The sequence below is a fragment of the Diceros bicornis genome, chromosome 14 (assembly GCF_020826845.1).
Source record: "Diceros bicornis minor isolate mBicDic1 chromosome 14, mDicBic1.mat.cur, whole genome shotgun sequence".
Taxonomy (NCBI): domain Eukaryota; kingdom Metazoa; phylum Chordata; class Mammalia; order Perissodactyla; family Rhinocerotidae; genus Diceros; species Diceros bicornis.
In genome coordinates this window covers 49,117,209-49,133,067 of record NC_080753.1, presented here as the reverse complement: position 1 = coordinate 49,133,067, position 15,859 = coordinate 49,117,209, and the positions used below count along the sequence as shown (strand labels likewise).

General features: G+C 39.4%; 1 protein-coding gene across 2 annotated transcripts in view; it reads left to right on the top strand.

The window, feature by feature from the left end:
• The window catches only part of RNF144B (ring finger protein 144B), a 159,288-nt gene that overhangs the window by 87,136 nt on the left and 56,293 nt on the right, over nt 1-15,859 (top strand). For both annotated transcript variants that reach the window (XM_058555183.1, XM_058555182.1), the window contains exon 2: nt 6,654-6,854. In XM_058555183.1, coding sequence (XP_058411166.1) covers nt 6,690-6,854 — 165 coding nt within the window. In that variant the 5' untranslated portion in view covers nt 6,654-6,689. The remainder of the gene's footprint in view (nt 1-6,653; nt 6,855-15,859) is intronic.

The window sequence follows — 15,859 nt, the reverse complement described above, 5'->3', positions numbered from 1 at the left end:
GTTCTTGCTAATATTTAAGATGCTCCTCCTAATAGTGTCCTTTTCACCCACAAAAAAAGTTAATAGGGATATATTTGCGTATCAGCTTCATTTTTAGAAGATAATGGTCTTCAAGTTACAAAATTATAGTCTTATTGCCATCCTGGAAACTGTTGAGATGAAGATGTTAAACCTAGGGAATTACAGACTGAAGTATTTTTTCATTTCTTGATTTCTTCTGAATGAAGCTGTGAAACAGTGGGGAAGGCAACAGAATTTCTCTTTCCTATCACATGAGGCACAATGATAAACAGTGTTTCACAACAATGCTGCCACCTCACAAAGCTGGAGTAGGTGAATATTTACTTCCATTGCATCTAAGAATTAAGTGTTCCTTGGGTTTGTTTATACTAGAGAATAGTTTCTAATCTATTTTATTTTTTTCAAATAATGACAAAGTATCCTATATGTGATGCCATGTATCTACTCATTGGCCTTGAACATTATTCTTTTAAAAAATAATTAAATAGATATAAATTATACCTGAATAATTGCATTTCTCTGAGTAGTAGCCAGGCTGCCTGTTCCCATTTGTTCATGCCCTCTCAGGGTGTGTATTAGAGCTGTTTTTCTGATATTACTAGATGTGCACTGGTTCATCTAGTTCCTGAATAACCAGAGAGTAGGTCGAAGATGTAAGCAGGGAGTTGAGCCACAACACTGACCAGTATGGAGGTCTGCCATAGTCTTGCTCACCTAACATCAGCACCCATTGCCCTTGCTACTCTACTGGCCAGCTGGTCTACCTTCCATTCCAGACTGTATTGAGGGTAGAACTTCAGCAAATGGCTAATGGCTGATGATGGTCAGCACTTGGCTAGACTCAGTACCATTTGAGTCACTAATAGTTTCTATTAAGAACATGAACCAGCAGCTAAATAAATCACTGTATTGGGCAAAAGTGCCAAGGTCAAAACAATACTAATTTTCAAATTGTGTTGAGTGGAAGCTGGTTGCCTGACATGTCCTTCTTAGTTGGTATTGGCAGAGCTTTCCTAACAAGGCAGAGATGGGACCTTTGGATTGCTGTTTCTTTCTGCTCTATTGGAGTATTGGCTTCCTGAGAATGTCTCTCCATGATTCAAGACAACACTTCAGCTCTATCTTCCCCACCACCTACCCTTCCTGAAAACCCTTCCCTTTGTTAGCTCCATCTCGTAGTCATGCATTCATATCTTTTATTGTAGCTACCTCACAGGGATGACTCAGGGTCTTGCACGGGCATGTAAACGTTTTAGAGTATTCATGTGTCTCCTCTTCTGTTTTGTCTCTTGTTCTTGAGTAACTCTTAGACTTTCACACCATAGCCTGGAATTAAGACCTCAGCACAGATCAACTGGAATTTTACATACATTAATATTCTGTTGCATCAGTTGATTAATTTTGGTAGCTTTCTATTTCTCTTAGTCTCTTAATTGGGCTTTATCAATTTATCTGAATTTTAAACTTTTTGCAGCATGGTGTAAAAATTTCTAAATAACTGGATAAGTATCCCAGTAAAACATTATCCTTTCCAATCACATTATCTTTTTGTGCAGTGGAATAAGTGCTGTGATTTTGAGTAGTGAAACAGGCATAAACTACACTAGTTAAAAATGCTTTGAATGTTGGCTCTCCCACTCTCTGCATTTTTGGAGCAAATTGCTTTTTCAGGCCGCCAGCAGAATATGAAAATTCCTTATACATCCTGTGCTTCCAGCCCAGCTTCTGAAGTGTTCCTTTCTTTGGCAATTCTAATGAAAACACATGAGGGAAAGTGACTTTTCCATTCTTTCCTATCAGATAGTACTTGCTTCTCGTATAATGAACACTTTATAGTGCAAGGGATACCCAGAGGGTAGGTCAAGCTGCTGATTCCCCTTTCCTGGTAATTGAGTGCAAAATCAGATGTTTTAGAGTGGCTTTCCTTCCTTGCATGCCCCAGCCAATCTGTCCTGTTATGTGGTCAGCTATGTTTAAGCAAGTGATACTTCTATAATTTGGGTGAAGTCTGCCCTCACCCCCCAAGCCTGCCACCAACTTTAGAAAGTTTAAACCTGAAGGCAGCTGTCAGCTTTCTCCTTTCCAACGTGCCCCTTGCGTTCTCTGCCAAAATTCTCCCGTTGGGTTCTTGACACCCAACCAGAGTCTCAGTCAAATTTGTAATAACTGTAAAAGTAATTATAATTGTTACTGTTTTAAATCAAGTGGTAGGGTGGAACATTCAAATCACTTTCTTATTTTAGGTAAAATGTGAGGTATGAGGCAAAACAAGTTGAGCAAGCCAGTAAGAATGAGTTATCGGCTCTCTGGAAGGAAGATTTTTCTTGAAACCTGGAGAGGAGTGGATGTGAGTTGTCAGTGTAGCTATGAAAATGTGGCCCCATAAAAGGGTCAAGAGGAGCTGCAAGTGTGTGGTCAGTCTTCCTGTGGGCACCCGCTCTGAGCTCTGTGCCATTTACTAGTAGTTTGGATGGGGAGTGAGTATCTACTATGAGTCGTTTTCTGTTGTGGAGACCAGTGAATCTTAATAAGACATAAGTGAAGAAACACTAGGACACCTCAGAGCCTTTCACATACATCTCAAGTGTGGGACAATTCACTGGAGAACTTCAAGATTCTCCTAATTATTGCTTGAAGAGCTTGATTTCTAATGAATCAATGATTAAAAGATTTTTTCTTTGATAATCTTTTTTAATGAAATGCTCACTAAGTGTCATTCATTTTTTAAAACGTTCATTATTAATTTTGCCCAGAGTGAAAAACCAAAGGGCTGGTTTTCAAACTGTGCGTGGTGAAGCCTTCGGCTTATGTGATGGTGCCTGGGAGGCTGCTGAGGGAAAGGTCAACAGACCTGGCCTGGGTCTCTCAGTGTTTCAACCAGCACTCTTCTCTCTTCCTTCTCTCTTTTATATGGTGGCGTTTTACTTAAGGTTTTGTTTTCATAAAATTCCATTGCTTTAAAAATGTTTGAAAGCCGTCACTTTAGGGAATTGGTATTAGTGTACACAGAAAAATAAATCACTCCTTTTTGAAGGATCATTTTGGATTGTTCACATCTCAAAGAGAAGAAATATGTAACTTCTTTCCTCTATCTCACTGAGTCTCAAGTACTGCGGAGATTGGAATGCTTGGAATTTTTTTTTTTTTTGAGGAAGATTGGCCCTATGCTAACATCTGTTGCCAGTCTTATCTTTTACTTTTTTCTCCCCAAAGCCCTAGTGCATAGTTGTGTGTATCACAGTTGTAGAGTCGTAGCGCTTCTATATGGGATGCCACCACAGCATGGCTTGATGAGCGGTGTGTAGGTCTGTGCCCAGGATCCAAACCGGCGAACCCCAGGCTGCCAAAGTGGAACGCACGAACTTAACTGCTACACCACTGGGCTGGCCCCTTGGAATTTTTTTTTTTAACCAAATAGGTCTCTGCTTTGTAAAAGTTATTTATGTCATAAAAATATTTTTTTATATAAAATATATTTTAAGTTTATATATATTAAACCACTTTATTGAGGTATGATTGACAGATAAAAAGCTGTACATATTTAATGTATACAACTCGAGTTGAGAGACAAATATATACCTGTGGAACAACATAATGCTTATAGTTAAGAATGCTGTATTGTATACTTAAAAATTTGCTAAGAGAGTAGATCTTATGTTAAGTGTTCTTTTGACACACACACAAAATAATGATAAATAAAGAGGGCAGGAACAACGTAATGCTCATAGTTAAGAATGCTGGGGGCCGGCCCGGTGGCGCAAGCGGTTAAGTGCGCGCGCTCCGCTGCGGCGGCCCGGGGTTCGCTGGTTCGGATCCCGGGCGCGCACCGAAGTACTGCTTGGTAAGCCATGCTGTGGCGGCGTCCCATATAAAGTGGAGGAAGATAGGCACCGATGTTAGCCCAGGGCCATCTTCCTCAGCAAAAAAAGAGGAGGATTGGCGGATGTTAGCTCAGGGCTGATCTCCTCACAAAAAAAAAAAAAAAAAAAAAAAAAAAAAAAAAAAAAAAAAAAGAATGCTGTATCGTATACTTAAAAATTTGCTAAGAGAGTAGATCTTATGTTAAGTGTTCTTATGACACACACACAAAATAATGATAAGTAAAGAGGGCAGGAGGAAACTTCTGGAGGTGATGCATGTATTTATATTTTTATAACTTTGATTTCATGGCCTATAAGCATGTAACTCACAAACTACGGAGTAAAAACGTATGTATATGGCAAGAGACAAGATTTTGTTCCAAATGGCCTTGATTAACCCAGTTTCTAGTTCTGCCTTCAAAAGACCATTTCTAAGAAATGTGTTCTGAGATATTCAATTATGTCTTCATTTTTCGAGTACATTAAAAATTTGGCCCGTTTAATGTCTTCTTCTAAAAAATAATATAGGTTGAGACTGTGAGAATTAATTAACTTTCTTGAAAAGTACCTGGATCTCTTGCTAGGTTCGAACAACGAGATTTATCTGTTCACAGCAGCTTCCTCCAAATGGGCTCTTAAGTGTAATTGACATTTGTGGTGTGGGATGGCTCTGGCCTGTGTCATTTCCCATTTTTCTTATTCAGGAAGCATTTACTGGCTACATTTCTTCTTCTTGTTTGACTTAGGATTTCTCTTTTCATGGAGGAAGATAATTTAGAATATGTTGTATGAGCAGTGTTGAGAAAATAGAGATGAGTAGACGGTAGTTGGAGGAGGTTGATGAGACTGTCTGTGCTATGAACTGGGGTGTCTTGGAGAAACAAATAGGTGTTAGTTGTTTCATAAACTGGGAAGATGGGAGAGGTAGAATCATTCATTTTTACCCATAATTGACCCTAAAGAGGTATTTTTTTGTGTGTGTGAGGAAGATCAGCCCTGAGCTAACATTTGATGCCAATCCTCCTCTTTTTTCTGAGGAAGACTGGCCCTGAGCTAACATCCGTGCCCATCTTCCTCTGCTTTATGTGGGACGCCACCACAGCGTGGCTTGACAAGCAGTGCGTCAGTGCATGCCCGGGATCCGAACCGGTGAACCCCAGGCAGCCGCAGCGGAGCACACACACTTAACTGCTTGTGCCACCAGGCCGGACCCCAAGAGGGATTTTTTTTTAAACTTCAAAATTCTAAATTTAATGTAGGTTGATTTGAACTGAATTTGCTCTTAGGTGATAGCTCATCAGTACTTAATTGAATAAGGTGGACACTGTGTCTTAAACCTTGTTGGACCTTTCTCAAGAAATAATATGTTGGAAGCCAGTCGTTGGTTAGCTTTCTATTTATTTTTAATCAAGTCTTCTAGTACTCAAGGAGTAGGTGAAAAACCTTCAACACTTTGGGTTACTACAGTTAGTAACTGTTGACTCTTTCTGGTATGACGTTAGGAATGTGCTGTTAGATCTCAGATTTGTTTTTTCATTCCGTCTAATCCAACTTGTTTTTCCCTGACTTGTTTAGTACTTTGGTACCACAAGACTTAAGCCATTATGGGACTCTGCAGCGAATGCTGAGCATGTAAACTAATTTCTTTTGCCTAAAAATTGGGAGGAAAATAGTCTGGTTCTTGTAGGGGTAGAGGATATTTACAATTATTTCTATGGGAGAATTTATTAAAATTGGCCACGCTCTTTTAAGATTCTAAGAACGTTAGGATTTTGCTTTTATTTAATCAGAACGTGAAACTTCTTAATGTGATATAGAATATGATATGCAGGAAGATTATTTTCACAATTACTTTTACCTCTTAAAGATAAATATTCTGAATAAAAACAAGCTAGTGGAAGGGTTTTAGTTACAACTTTTATTTTTCAGTATTGAAATATCCTTTCTTATAGTCAGGCTATGTGTGGAGATAAATGTTATTTCTGTGCAACTTCCATGACTTGAAAGATTGCTGTAGTCATGAACTTCATCTCTCTCTCTCTCTTTTTTTTTCTCTCTCTCCCTGCTCCATCCTTCCATGTAATATCTCCTTGTGAGGCAGCTCTGGTGTAATGGACCAGGCACTGGGCTTGGCCTTGAAGTTGGAGGTTTTGAGTTTTGCTCTGCCATACACAAGCTCTGAGAACTTTGGCAGATTGCTTAACTTCTCAGGACCTCAATTCATCAATAAAATGAAGAAAATAATCATCATACCACATTTTGCTTATCCATTCATCCATTGACACACATTTGGATGGTTTCTACCTTTTGGCTATTGTGAATAATGCTACTATGAACGTTGGTGTGCAAATATCTGTTTGAGTCACTGTTTTCAATTCTTTGGGATATACACCTGGAATTGGAATTGCTGTATAATTATGGTAATTCTTTGTTTAACTTTTTGAGTGACATCCTATTTTTAAGTATTTTTTGAATCTGTTGAATTGATTATAACGATGTGCCTCCTAAAGAGCGTGTTTGTTCATAGTGGTCTTTTAATTCCCATAGTTTACATGATAGGAATCAGAACAGTGAGGTCACCTTAAATATCAGGACTCCAGGAACACCTTGCCAAGGTGGCAAGCTCTCTAGCCAGTGCTTCTCAGAAATGCATTTGCTGTATGCTTAGAGATCTTTGAGGGTGAGGATTTGCTCGGCTGGCACCCAAACGTGTTGGTTAAACAATGGCTGTATCAAAGGATATAATATTTTCTGCTTTGGACCTTTCTGTAGGGATTGAGGAGACTGAAGAAGGCTGAAGACAGGCTGATGGGCTCAGTTGGTAGGCTCCACTATCTCACCATGACCGCCGAAAACCCGACACCGGAAGACCTGGCGCTGGCCCCCCTCGTCACTTGCAAACTCTGTCTGTGTGAACAGTCTCTGGACAAGATGACCACACTACAGGAATGCCGGTGCATCTTTTGCACAGCTGTAAGTTTTCCTTGAAGCTTTCATCATGAGAGCATACAAAGGGAAGAATTATAAAAGTACAGGATACATTTCTGTGGCTTACTGAGAAGCCAAGGTTTGCTACAGCATGATCCTGCTTTGGAGAACAATTCCACACTTGGATCTGTTTCCAAATAGTATCTTGAATGGTAAATCTGATATTTACTTGTTTTTCGGCAAAGTGTAATCTGTGTGTGAAATTTAATTATTGGTTGAATAAGCAGAGTCTTTCTTTTCTTAAAGTTCCAGGTAAGGAACAAAATAGAGACATTTTTAACATGCCTTAGTTAACTACCATCTGTAAGAAGCTCATCAAGTACTTTGAATGATGAAGAAATCAGGTAGCAATTTACTGAATTTTCCTTCATATACTTGCTCATCTCCTGCAAAGCACATGGCATACAACTGTTTTACTTTGTTGTGTCTCCTTTTTTTTTTTTTGTTTTCTGTTTTCACAATGTGCTGAATGCTGCTTATTCCTCATGATAAAGAAAACCCTACAGATCTCCAGAGGTGGGCTTGTCTCTTTTAGTCTGACTCTTGGTATCGATGCCCATGACCTTTATTGCACGTTTCCCTGAAGGTCCGTTGGTTAAGGTGTAAAGATAGGAAACAGATTGATGAGTTCAAAGTAACTACTAGAAGTGTGAACCCAGGTGGTCTTATTCAAATTTTCATTTATTCAATCATTTTTTGAGCTCCTACTATGTGCCTGGCACTCTGCTGCGTGTTGGGAATATAAAGATGAATAAGATACTTCCCACGGGGAAGATGAACATGTTGAAAGAACTGTACGAGAGTTTGGTGAGGCAGGGATGGCTAGAGGTGGCACACCCCCGAGTGGCTCACCACGCTGGAGGTGGAGGAGGGAGGGGGCTTCCTGGTGGCAGTGATCTCTGAGCTGAGGCTTTAAAGAGAGTGCAAACTGATGCCTATGGGCTAAGTCTGGCCTCAACACATTTTTGTTTGAATCCCCAACTGGGAAATTGCAAATGACAAATTTTATAAATTTTTCATGAAACAATGAAAAAGTGGTAAGATATAGCTACTCTGGGTCTGTATTCATAGGCCCAGAAGTAGATGATCCTTCCTCTATTTATGGTACCTGCCTCTCTCTTGTATGTATTTAATCAACTATGCTTTTAAACTAAGGATGGATTAAGAGTCAGCCAGGAAGAGTGCTGGGCATCTCGGCATGATAGAGGGGAGGGCCTGGTGCCTAAATTACAATATTTACCATTTATCTTTGCTTTGGTAGGCTTTGTATGGGCAGAATGTTAATAGTTATTATACAATAAGTACAATAATCACCAGACAAATGTGGGTTTAATGTCTTGACTTGTACAGGAAATTGAATAGTTTAGTTGCAGTGATCAGTGTTTAAATTACGGAGAGTAAGGAGAAAGGAATCGCTTAGGAAGTGGAATTGTTTATAAAGAGCCATGTTTACAGAGCTTACTTTTTTTAGCAGATAACAAGTTAAGGTGAAATAAATTTTATTCCATCTCATTTTGTTAGTTAATTTAATCAACATGACACATTTTCAAGCTAGTTTATATCAATTTTCTTAAAAAATTTTTTTTTCATTAAGATTGGGAGAGAGACTTGGAATGACTTTTAGGTAAAAAGGAAAGTGACTAAAATCTTTTCCTCATGTTTTGAACTCTAGGATCCAAATATCGCAAAGAATAGTGTTTCTCCATTCATTCAGCAAATATCTAGTGAGCAGCAACTGTGTCCCAGGAATTGTTCCAGGTACCAGGATTTATCAGTTAAAGAAATAAAACCCAGCAGAGATCCTTGTTCTTAGGAGCTTATCTTCTATCGAAGGAAGTTGCGAAATAAACATAATAAATAGGAAAGTCATATTATACTGGGTAATAAGGGCTTAGTAAAAAAACAGAGCAAGAGGTTAGGAGTGCAGGGCCAGGGGATGTTGCATTAGAGTAGGGGGGTCAGGAGGAGGCCTCACTGGGTGATATTTGTGCTGGTTCTTCGTCATCTTGTCAGCGTGCGTTGCTTTATAGGAAGTGAGGAAATGGCCTTGTCATCCAGGGGCAGCTTCAGTTTCCTTTGGTCTTACTTTGTTTCTTGATGCCGTGCTTCAAAACAGTGATTTCTCTGACTTTCTCACATATGTTTCGGACCTTTGCTAATCCTTGAAACAAATGAGTCAGAAGCAACATTTGGTGAAAGCCAGGATGGAAATTTTTGTCTGAGGGTTACTGATGTTTACAAGCAGGATATAGAATTCAGATTTTGCAATGAGATTTAATAGTGTGGAATTCAGATTTGTGTGTCAGTGTTGGGTAGAGTACACGGAGGTTGTATTTCCTATTATTTCATGTTCACAAGGAGCTGACAGTGACATATTATTGTTTCAATAGATCTTAGTTCCATTCCAAAGCAGCACGACTGGTTCTCCTTTCTGCTTCAGCAATTTGGGGGTAGGAGTTAGTACAATTAGATTATTCTGTCATCTAGGTTCATACTTCCTCATTGTTGGGAAGTGCTCAAAAGCAGAAAGTCAAATGGCTTGTTATTTTCGGAATCCCTCCAACTTGGGAACTTTTCACGTCTATAAACATTAACCTTCCCTGGCTTCCTGATACCCCATTCCCTATGATCTGCCAAAAGAGTACGCTGTGTGTTTTGATTACATTAGTGTCTGTAAGTTTGCGATTGATGTAAGACTCACCTGAAATACTATTCTAACTTTTTTTCTTAGAGCTCTTAGTTCTTCTTTTTAAATGACTATTTAAAAATATGTCTAATCCCCCAGATTTTAATTTGCATTCAAATTAAAGATATCAAATGCGTTTTGTATTTTCAAGGCTGAAAAGGAATTTGTGACATTTTTTAATATGTCATATACTACTGATTTCCAGTTTTCATTATAATTGGATGACGTGTCCCGATTATTGGCTGGGAAAGACTTCTTGTGCATACCATATATTTAAAATGGTTTTGAGATAGTTCTGTCCTCTCCCCCATCAGGGGAATGTTCAAATGTAGTGGTCCTCTGCTAGATGTGGTGGTATACTGGTATATTTTCATCAATTTATTACAGCTTTTCATACATTCTATCCTTGTCCTATCTTCCCTAAGAAGTATCTTTGACCACTTTGCTGTGAGCTTCAACTGCTTTGTTTCCAAGATCAGTGTGCTCCGGGTGTGCAGAATGGACAGATGTGGAGTGTCTGACTTGACCATTGGATGTTAGCCAGCTCATTCCCTATCTTTAGGGAGTCCTGGCCTTTAAATAGGTGCCATGCTCCCCACCCTCCCGCATGCCCAGATATGTTCCATGGACCTCCAGCTCTGTGAAACAGAGATGATCCTTGAAAAAAGTGTTCCAGAGTCAAATTAGCTTGGAAACTGGTCTGTTCTCTCTTCCTCTCTTGGAGGGATGTAATGCGTATTTACATTTTAGAGGCTCTGTGAAATCTTGTGGTTAAAAGGAAGATAAGGGGACCCTGTTTAACTTCTCCTGAAGAGGCATTTCTATTTGACCAGGCCACCTTTTCCAGTGGAATACCTATTAACTTCCCCACAACCAGTGCTCTGAAGAATGCTGCTTTAAATTTTTCCATGTAGGTAATTCTTAATTTAAATGAGATCCAGAGAAAGGAATGTGTTGGATGTTGCTTCAAATAATCCATCAATATATCTAGTTTCTTGTTGAAGGAAACTTAACATGTTCGATTTGTGAAGTTGGTTTCTGTTAGATTATTTTCTCAGCTTTGATATGCAGAAGAAAGTGTAGTATAAAGCAAGGGAAGCTGAATATACAGGACAAAAAAGGGCATAGCTTTCACTAGCATGACTAAAGTCATAGATCATAGGTGTATTATGGAACCAAAGAAGTTGATATTTTGGGGTTACGGAGAGAGGTGTTGCAAAATTACTTGTTCTTGTAGTTGAAGGTTAAATATCTCAAGGATGTTAGTCTACTAATGAATCATATGCAAAAAGTCTCTCTCACTCTCTTTCTTGCCTGTGGATTTAAATAACCCAAATATGAAAATTCAGATTTTCTTTTTCTGGCTTTTGCAACATACTCTTTCAGTTAATACCACGCAATTATAGTTTAAGTGAAAGAAAAAAAATTCACAAAAGTCAGTTATCAAAGGAGGGAAAATTTGTGGGTTTGCTCCCTTGTGAGCAATATTTGCCTCTTTGATTTATTTTGGAAGCTATTTCTGTCAGCCACGAATTAAGGAATAATGAAAACACAGTTGTTGCTTGTTTTTATAACCTAGATTATTTCACCTGAAGAGAGTTGGTATGTTTGGCATGGCCTATTTACCTTTCAGATTAAAGACAGGATGTGCTGAGCAAAAAGAAAATAAAGTTCAGCCATATTCTTGCCTTTTTTCCATTACATTTTGTTGGCTCTAAGTAGTTAGAACTCCTTTTACTATTCATTTCTCTGAGCCAAATGGATTTTCCAATGTTTAAAAAAGTGAAAGGAAATATAAAACTTTTTAGACCAAGCCCTTCTTTTCCTTGGAGCCTGTTGGGTGACCTTTAAGAAAAGCCCACATATGGCCTGGGGGACAGTTACAGTTTGGGAAGATTTGCAGCATGTGTGTATGTGTGTGTGTGTGTATACATGCTTGTGTGTCTTGGGTGTACGTGTGCACACTCACGGGTTGGTAACTTTCAGATGAAGCAAAGAACCTTCAATGGTTCTTTTCTGGATTCTAACTGATATCTACATTAGGAGAAAGGAATGCCATTTTTTCACTCCCACCCCCATTCTTCCCTTCCACTGTCGCATGGTGGTGAAGAGTGCAGATACAGAGATAGGAAGACCAGGCTTGAATTCAGGCTTTGCCATTTAATGGTGTATGATTTTAGGCAGGGTCTTTGACTTCTCTGAACCTTGGTTTCCTCACCTGTAGGATGGAGGGAGGTAGGGGATGACAATACCCATAGCAGAGTGTTGTAGGAGGCATCAAATGAGAATTCTAGTAAAGCAACTGGTGCAGCGCCAAGCCTCTAGTAAGCTGGCATTGTGTTATTCCTTTCTTTCCTGAGTTCTATCAGTATCTGAGCTGTTCCGTTTTTCAGAAATGTTGTAGAGAAAGGAAATCCTATAAAGAGTGGACTGGCTTCCTCATTAGCCTTTTATAAAAAGGGGGTTATATAGGTGATTTCAACCTCACTACTATTCTGAGACACCCACAGATTAGCAATTAGGATAGAGAGAGAGAAATTTCTCTGTTGGATTTACCCAAAATGTGGCTTATGGTTGGATATTTCAACTGAAGATCTAGAAGTAGGATTTAGAGGAAAAAAAAAGAAATACACCTTTGAAAGTGAATAGGTGAGCACATTTCTGGTGGATGTAAAAGATTCAGATGGAAGAGTGTCTCCAACTACCATTTATTTCAGAGCTGTTTACCCTCAATAAGGATATAATAATATAATTACTTATTGGCTTGATATGTTTGGTCTAGTATCATTTTAAGTATCTTTTATTGAGAACTCTGGAACTGCAAGAAATAATGAAGCATCTTACTCCAGCAGTGTCACAGAACAATTTTCTTTCTCCTCTTCTGGTCATGTGACTGGCCAACCTTTTCTGAAGCTTTCAGAGTCTCCCGTTCTCTGGATTCCCATGTCTTCTAATACAGAGGTAAATGGACAGAAGTAAATTCTGCCGGTTCAAATCCCTCTCTTATTCTTTTGGTTTCTGGTACTAAAATATACTGGATTGGAAAGTTAGTTTTATGCTTTCCTTTAACTTTATCTTGAGTGATCAACAATGAATTTATTTTTTGTCTTTGTTTATATGTAAATGAGTTCAATATGCTTGCTGCTTATACTTGTTAAGAGTTTCAATGATAATAATATGATGGCTTTTGTATTTATCAGTCAAGTCACTGGTTTAAAACACAAATTTTGCTACTATATTTTTCCACTAACAACTGAGCTGCTGCAGGTCAGATAGCATCGGAGAAATTTGTAACAGCATGAGAAATGGATTAGAGATGACTCAAGGAGGAGCTGGCTTCCTGGACCTATGATCTCATCCATGCCTAAGGCTCACCACTTATTATTCAAGGAAAGTGGTAAAATGTGAGAGGAGAGAGCAGCAAAAGAAAACCATACTCTTAAGGCCTAATGACTTTGTCATAGCGTCATAGTCCTAGAATTGGAAGGGACCTTAGATCTTCTAGTCTCTCTACCCTCCTGATGAAGGAAGTCCTTTTCTTGGATGTCAGTATGGTTTGGCATTGAAGAGAATGAGTCTCAAATCTGGTTGCCTGGGCTTCATTAATTCAACAAATATTTATGGTGCTATGTATAGTTCTGATGGTCAGGATATAGTGGTGAACAATTGGATCAAGGCCTGGTTTTCAGATAGCTTAGATTTTAGTGCAAGGCACAGACACTAACAAGTAAATACAGAAGTCAGATGAAGATAAACACAGCAGGGTGAGGGGGATAGAGAGTGCTATAGGAGAGGGGGTTTCTGCTTTATGTTAGATGGTCAGGGAAGTCACACTGATAAGATACTATTTAAGCAGAGATGTGAAGAACACAGGGAACAAGCTCTATAGATATCTGGGAGAAGAGAGTTTTAGGCAGAGGGAAGCAGTGTGGAGGTCTTAAGCTGAGAGTGTGCTTGGTATGTTCAGATACAGCAAGGAGGCCTGTGTGGTGTGTGTGTGTGTGTGTATGTGTGTGTGTTTGTGTGTGTGTATAGGGGGAACAGTAGGAGATGAGGTCAGAGAGGTAGTGGTGTTAGTATGTAGGACCTTGCAGGCTATCCATGGTAAAGATTTTGGCCTTAGGCTGATGTGAGAACAGAAGCCTTTGGAGTGTTTTGACCCAAAGATTGACATGATCTAACGATGTTTTAAATGGATTAGTATTAGTAAGCATTCTCCAGAGAAAAAGAACCAATAGGATATATGTATATTTATATACCTATGTATATGAAGAGATTTATTATAAGAAATTGGCTCATGCAGTTATGGAGGCAAAATCTCATGATCTGCTGTCTGCAAGCTGGAGACTCAGGAGAACCCATGATGTAGTTCCAAACTGAGTCCAAAGGCCCGAGAATGTAAGTTCCAGTTCCAGCCTGAGGGCGGAAGACCGATGTTCCAGCTCATGCAGTCATTCCTCTGCCTTTTTATTCTATTCAGGCCCTCAACTGATCAAATGAGGCTCACCACATTCAAGGAAGTAATCTGCTTTACTAATTTACAAATGCTAATCTCATCTAGAAGCACCCTCACAGACACACCTAGAAATAATGTTTTACCAAATATCTGGGCACCCTGTGAAGTTGACACATAAAATTAACCATCACAGTCACCCTGGCTGCTGCATAGAGAATGAACCGCAGGGGCAAGGGAAGCAAGGACACTAGTTAGAAGGTAAATACGGTAATCCAGGCCAGAGATGATAGTGGCTTGGACCAACAGGTGGTAGCCGTTAATGTCTTTGGGTGGTCTGTTTCCATTTTCTTTTATCTAATATAGGGATAATAATAAATCATCTCATAAGGTTATAGAGAAGACTGCAGTAGATATCTAGGTATAGCACTTCCTACTGTGCCTGGAATACAGCTAGCATGTGTAGCTCTACTGGTTTTAGTGTCATCATCCAGATTTTGCTTGAGAACCTCCAGGATTGGAACATACCATAACACTGGCTGTTCAATTATTGAAAATTCTAGTCCTAAACTATCTTTCTTCTACATTCATTTAAAACCTGTTTCTATATAAATTCTACCTATTAGTACTAGTTCTGCTCTCTAGAACAAAATTGGTTGAAATCTAATTTTTATTCTACTCACTAGCTCTGTATTATTTGAATGAAGGTTATCATTTTGTTAGAGGGCAAGGACATTATTCATTAAAAATTCTCCCACCGGGCCGGCTCCGTGGCTTAGCGGTTAAGTGCACGCGCTCTGATGCTGGCGGCCCGGGTTCGGATCCCGGGCGCGCCCCAGGGCACCACTTCTCCGACCAACCCGAGGCCGAGTCCCACGTACAGCAACTGGAAGGATGTGAACCTATGACATACAACTATCTACTGGGGTAGCTTTGGGGGGAAAAAAATGAATAAATAAAATCTTAAAAAAAAAAAAAAATTCTCCCACCGTGCTCCATCCATTGTGGGAATATTAATATATAGTGCTTTATTCCCCACTTCTTCCCCTACGGTTGACATAATTCTTTTGGAACAAGCTTCATTTGCACAACATTCTTGACTTTGATCATAGGTTGAACAAGTACTTCAGGCTTTTCTATATTCTCTGAGAAAAGCGTATGGTTTTGGGGTAGGGGGTGGTACTATAATATCGAACAAAATTTAATTTCTTTTTTCATAAATAAAGTTATAAAAAGATGGGAGATTGGTAATCTGTGCTTATATGTTGTGGAACTCCCCCCTCCCCCTTTTAAAGCATACTTTGCCAAAGTTTAATTCTTCGAATCACATATCAGAATGTGAAAGGCTGACCAAACATGCAAACCATGACCAGAGAGCAGGCAAAAGTGGGCGAACAATGAGAGAACTTTCCTTTACATCTACTGAGTCACCAAAGTTTAATCTTTTGAAGTTGCACCTTTATTCCAGTTTCCTTTGAGTCCATTCCCATCTTAGTCCTGATTCTACTCTTCTATTTGGTACTGCTGTGTACCAGTCACTATGCTAATTGTGTGCATAAGGCATCACCTGTCTGGCTTTCAGGAAGCAGACCCTCTGATAGAGGAAGTACAGTGTGCTATGGGAACATATGGGATCCTGCCTAAACTAGACTTTGAGGGAATCAGGGAAGTTTTCCTGAGGGGCTGAGGCCGAAATATGAATAGGTGATTGCTTGATGGCAGTATTGGTGGGACTCTGGATAGGAAGAGTGCTACAGGGAGGACGGGAGCCACACATGAAGGCACAGAACAGAGGAAGAGTGGCCAGCTGAGGAACGAAATTGAAAGACACCCCTGGAACATATTGTTGGA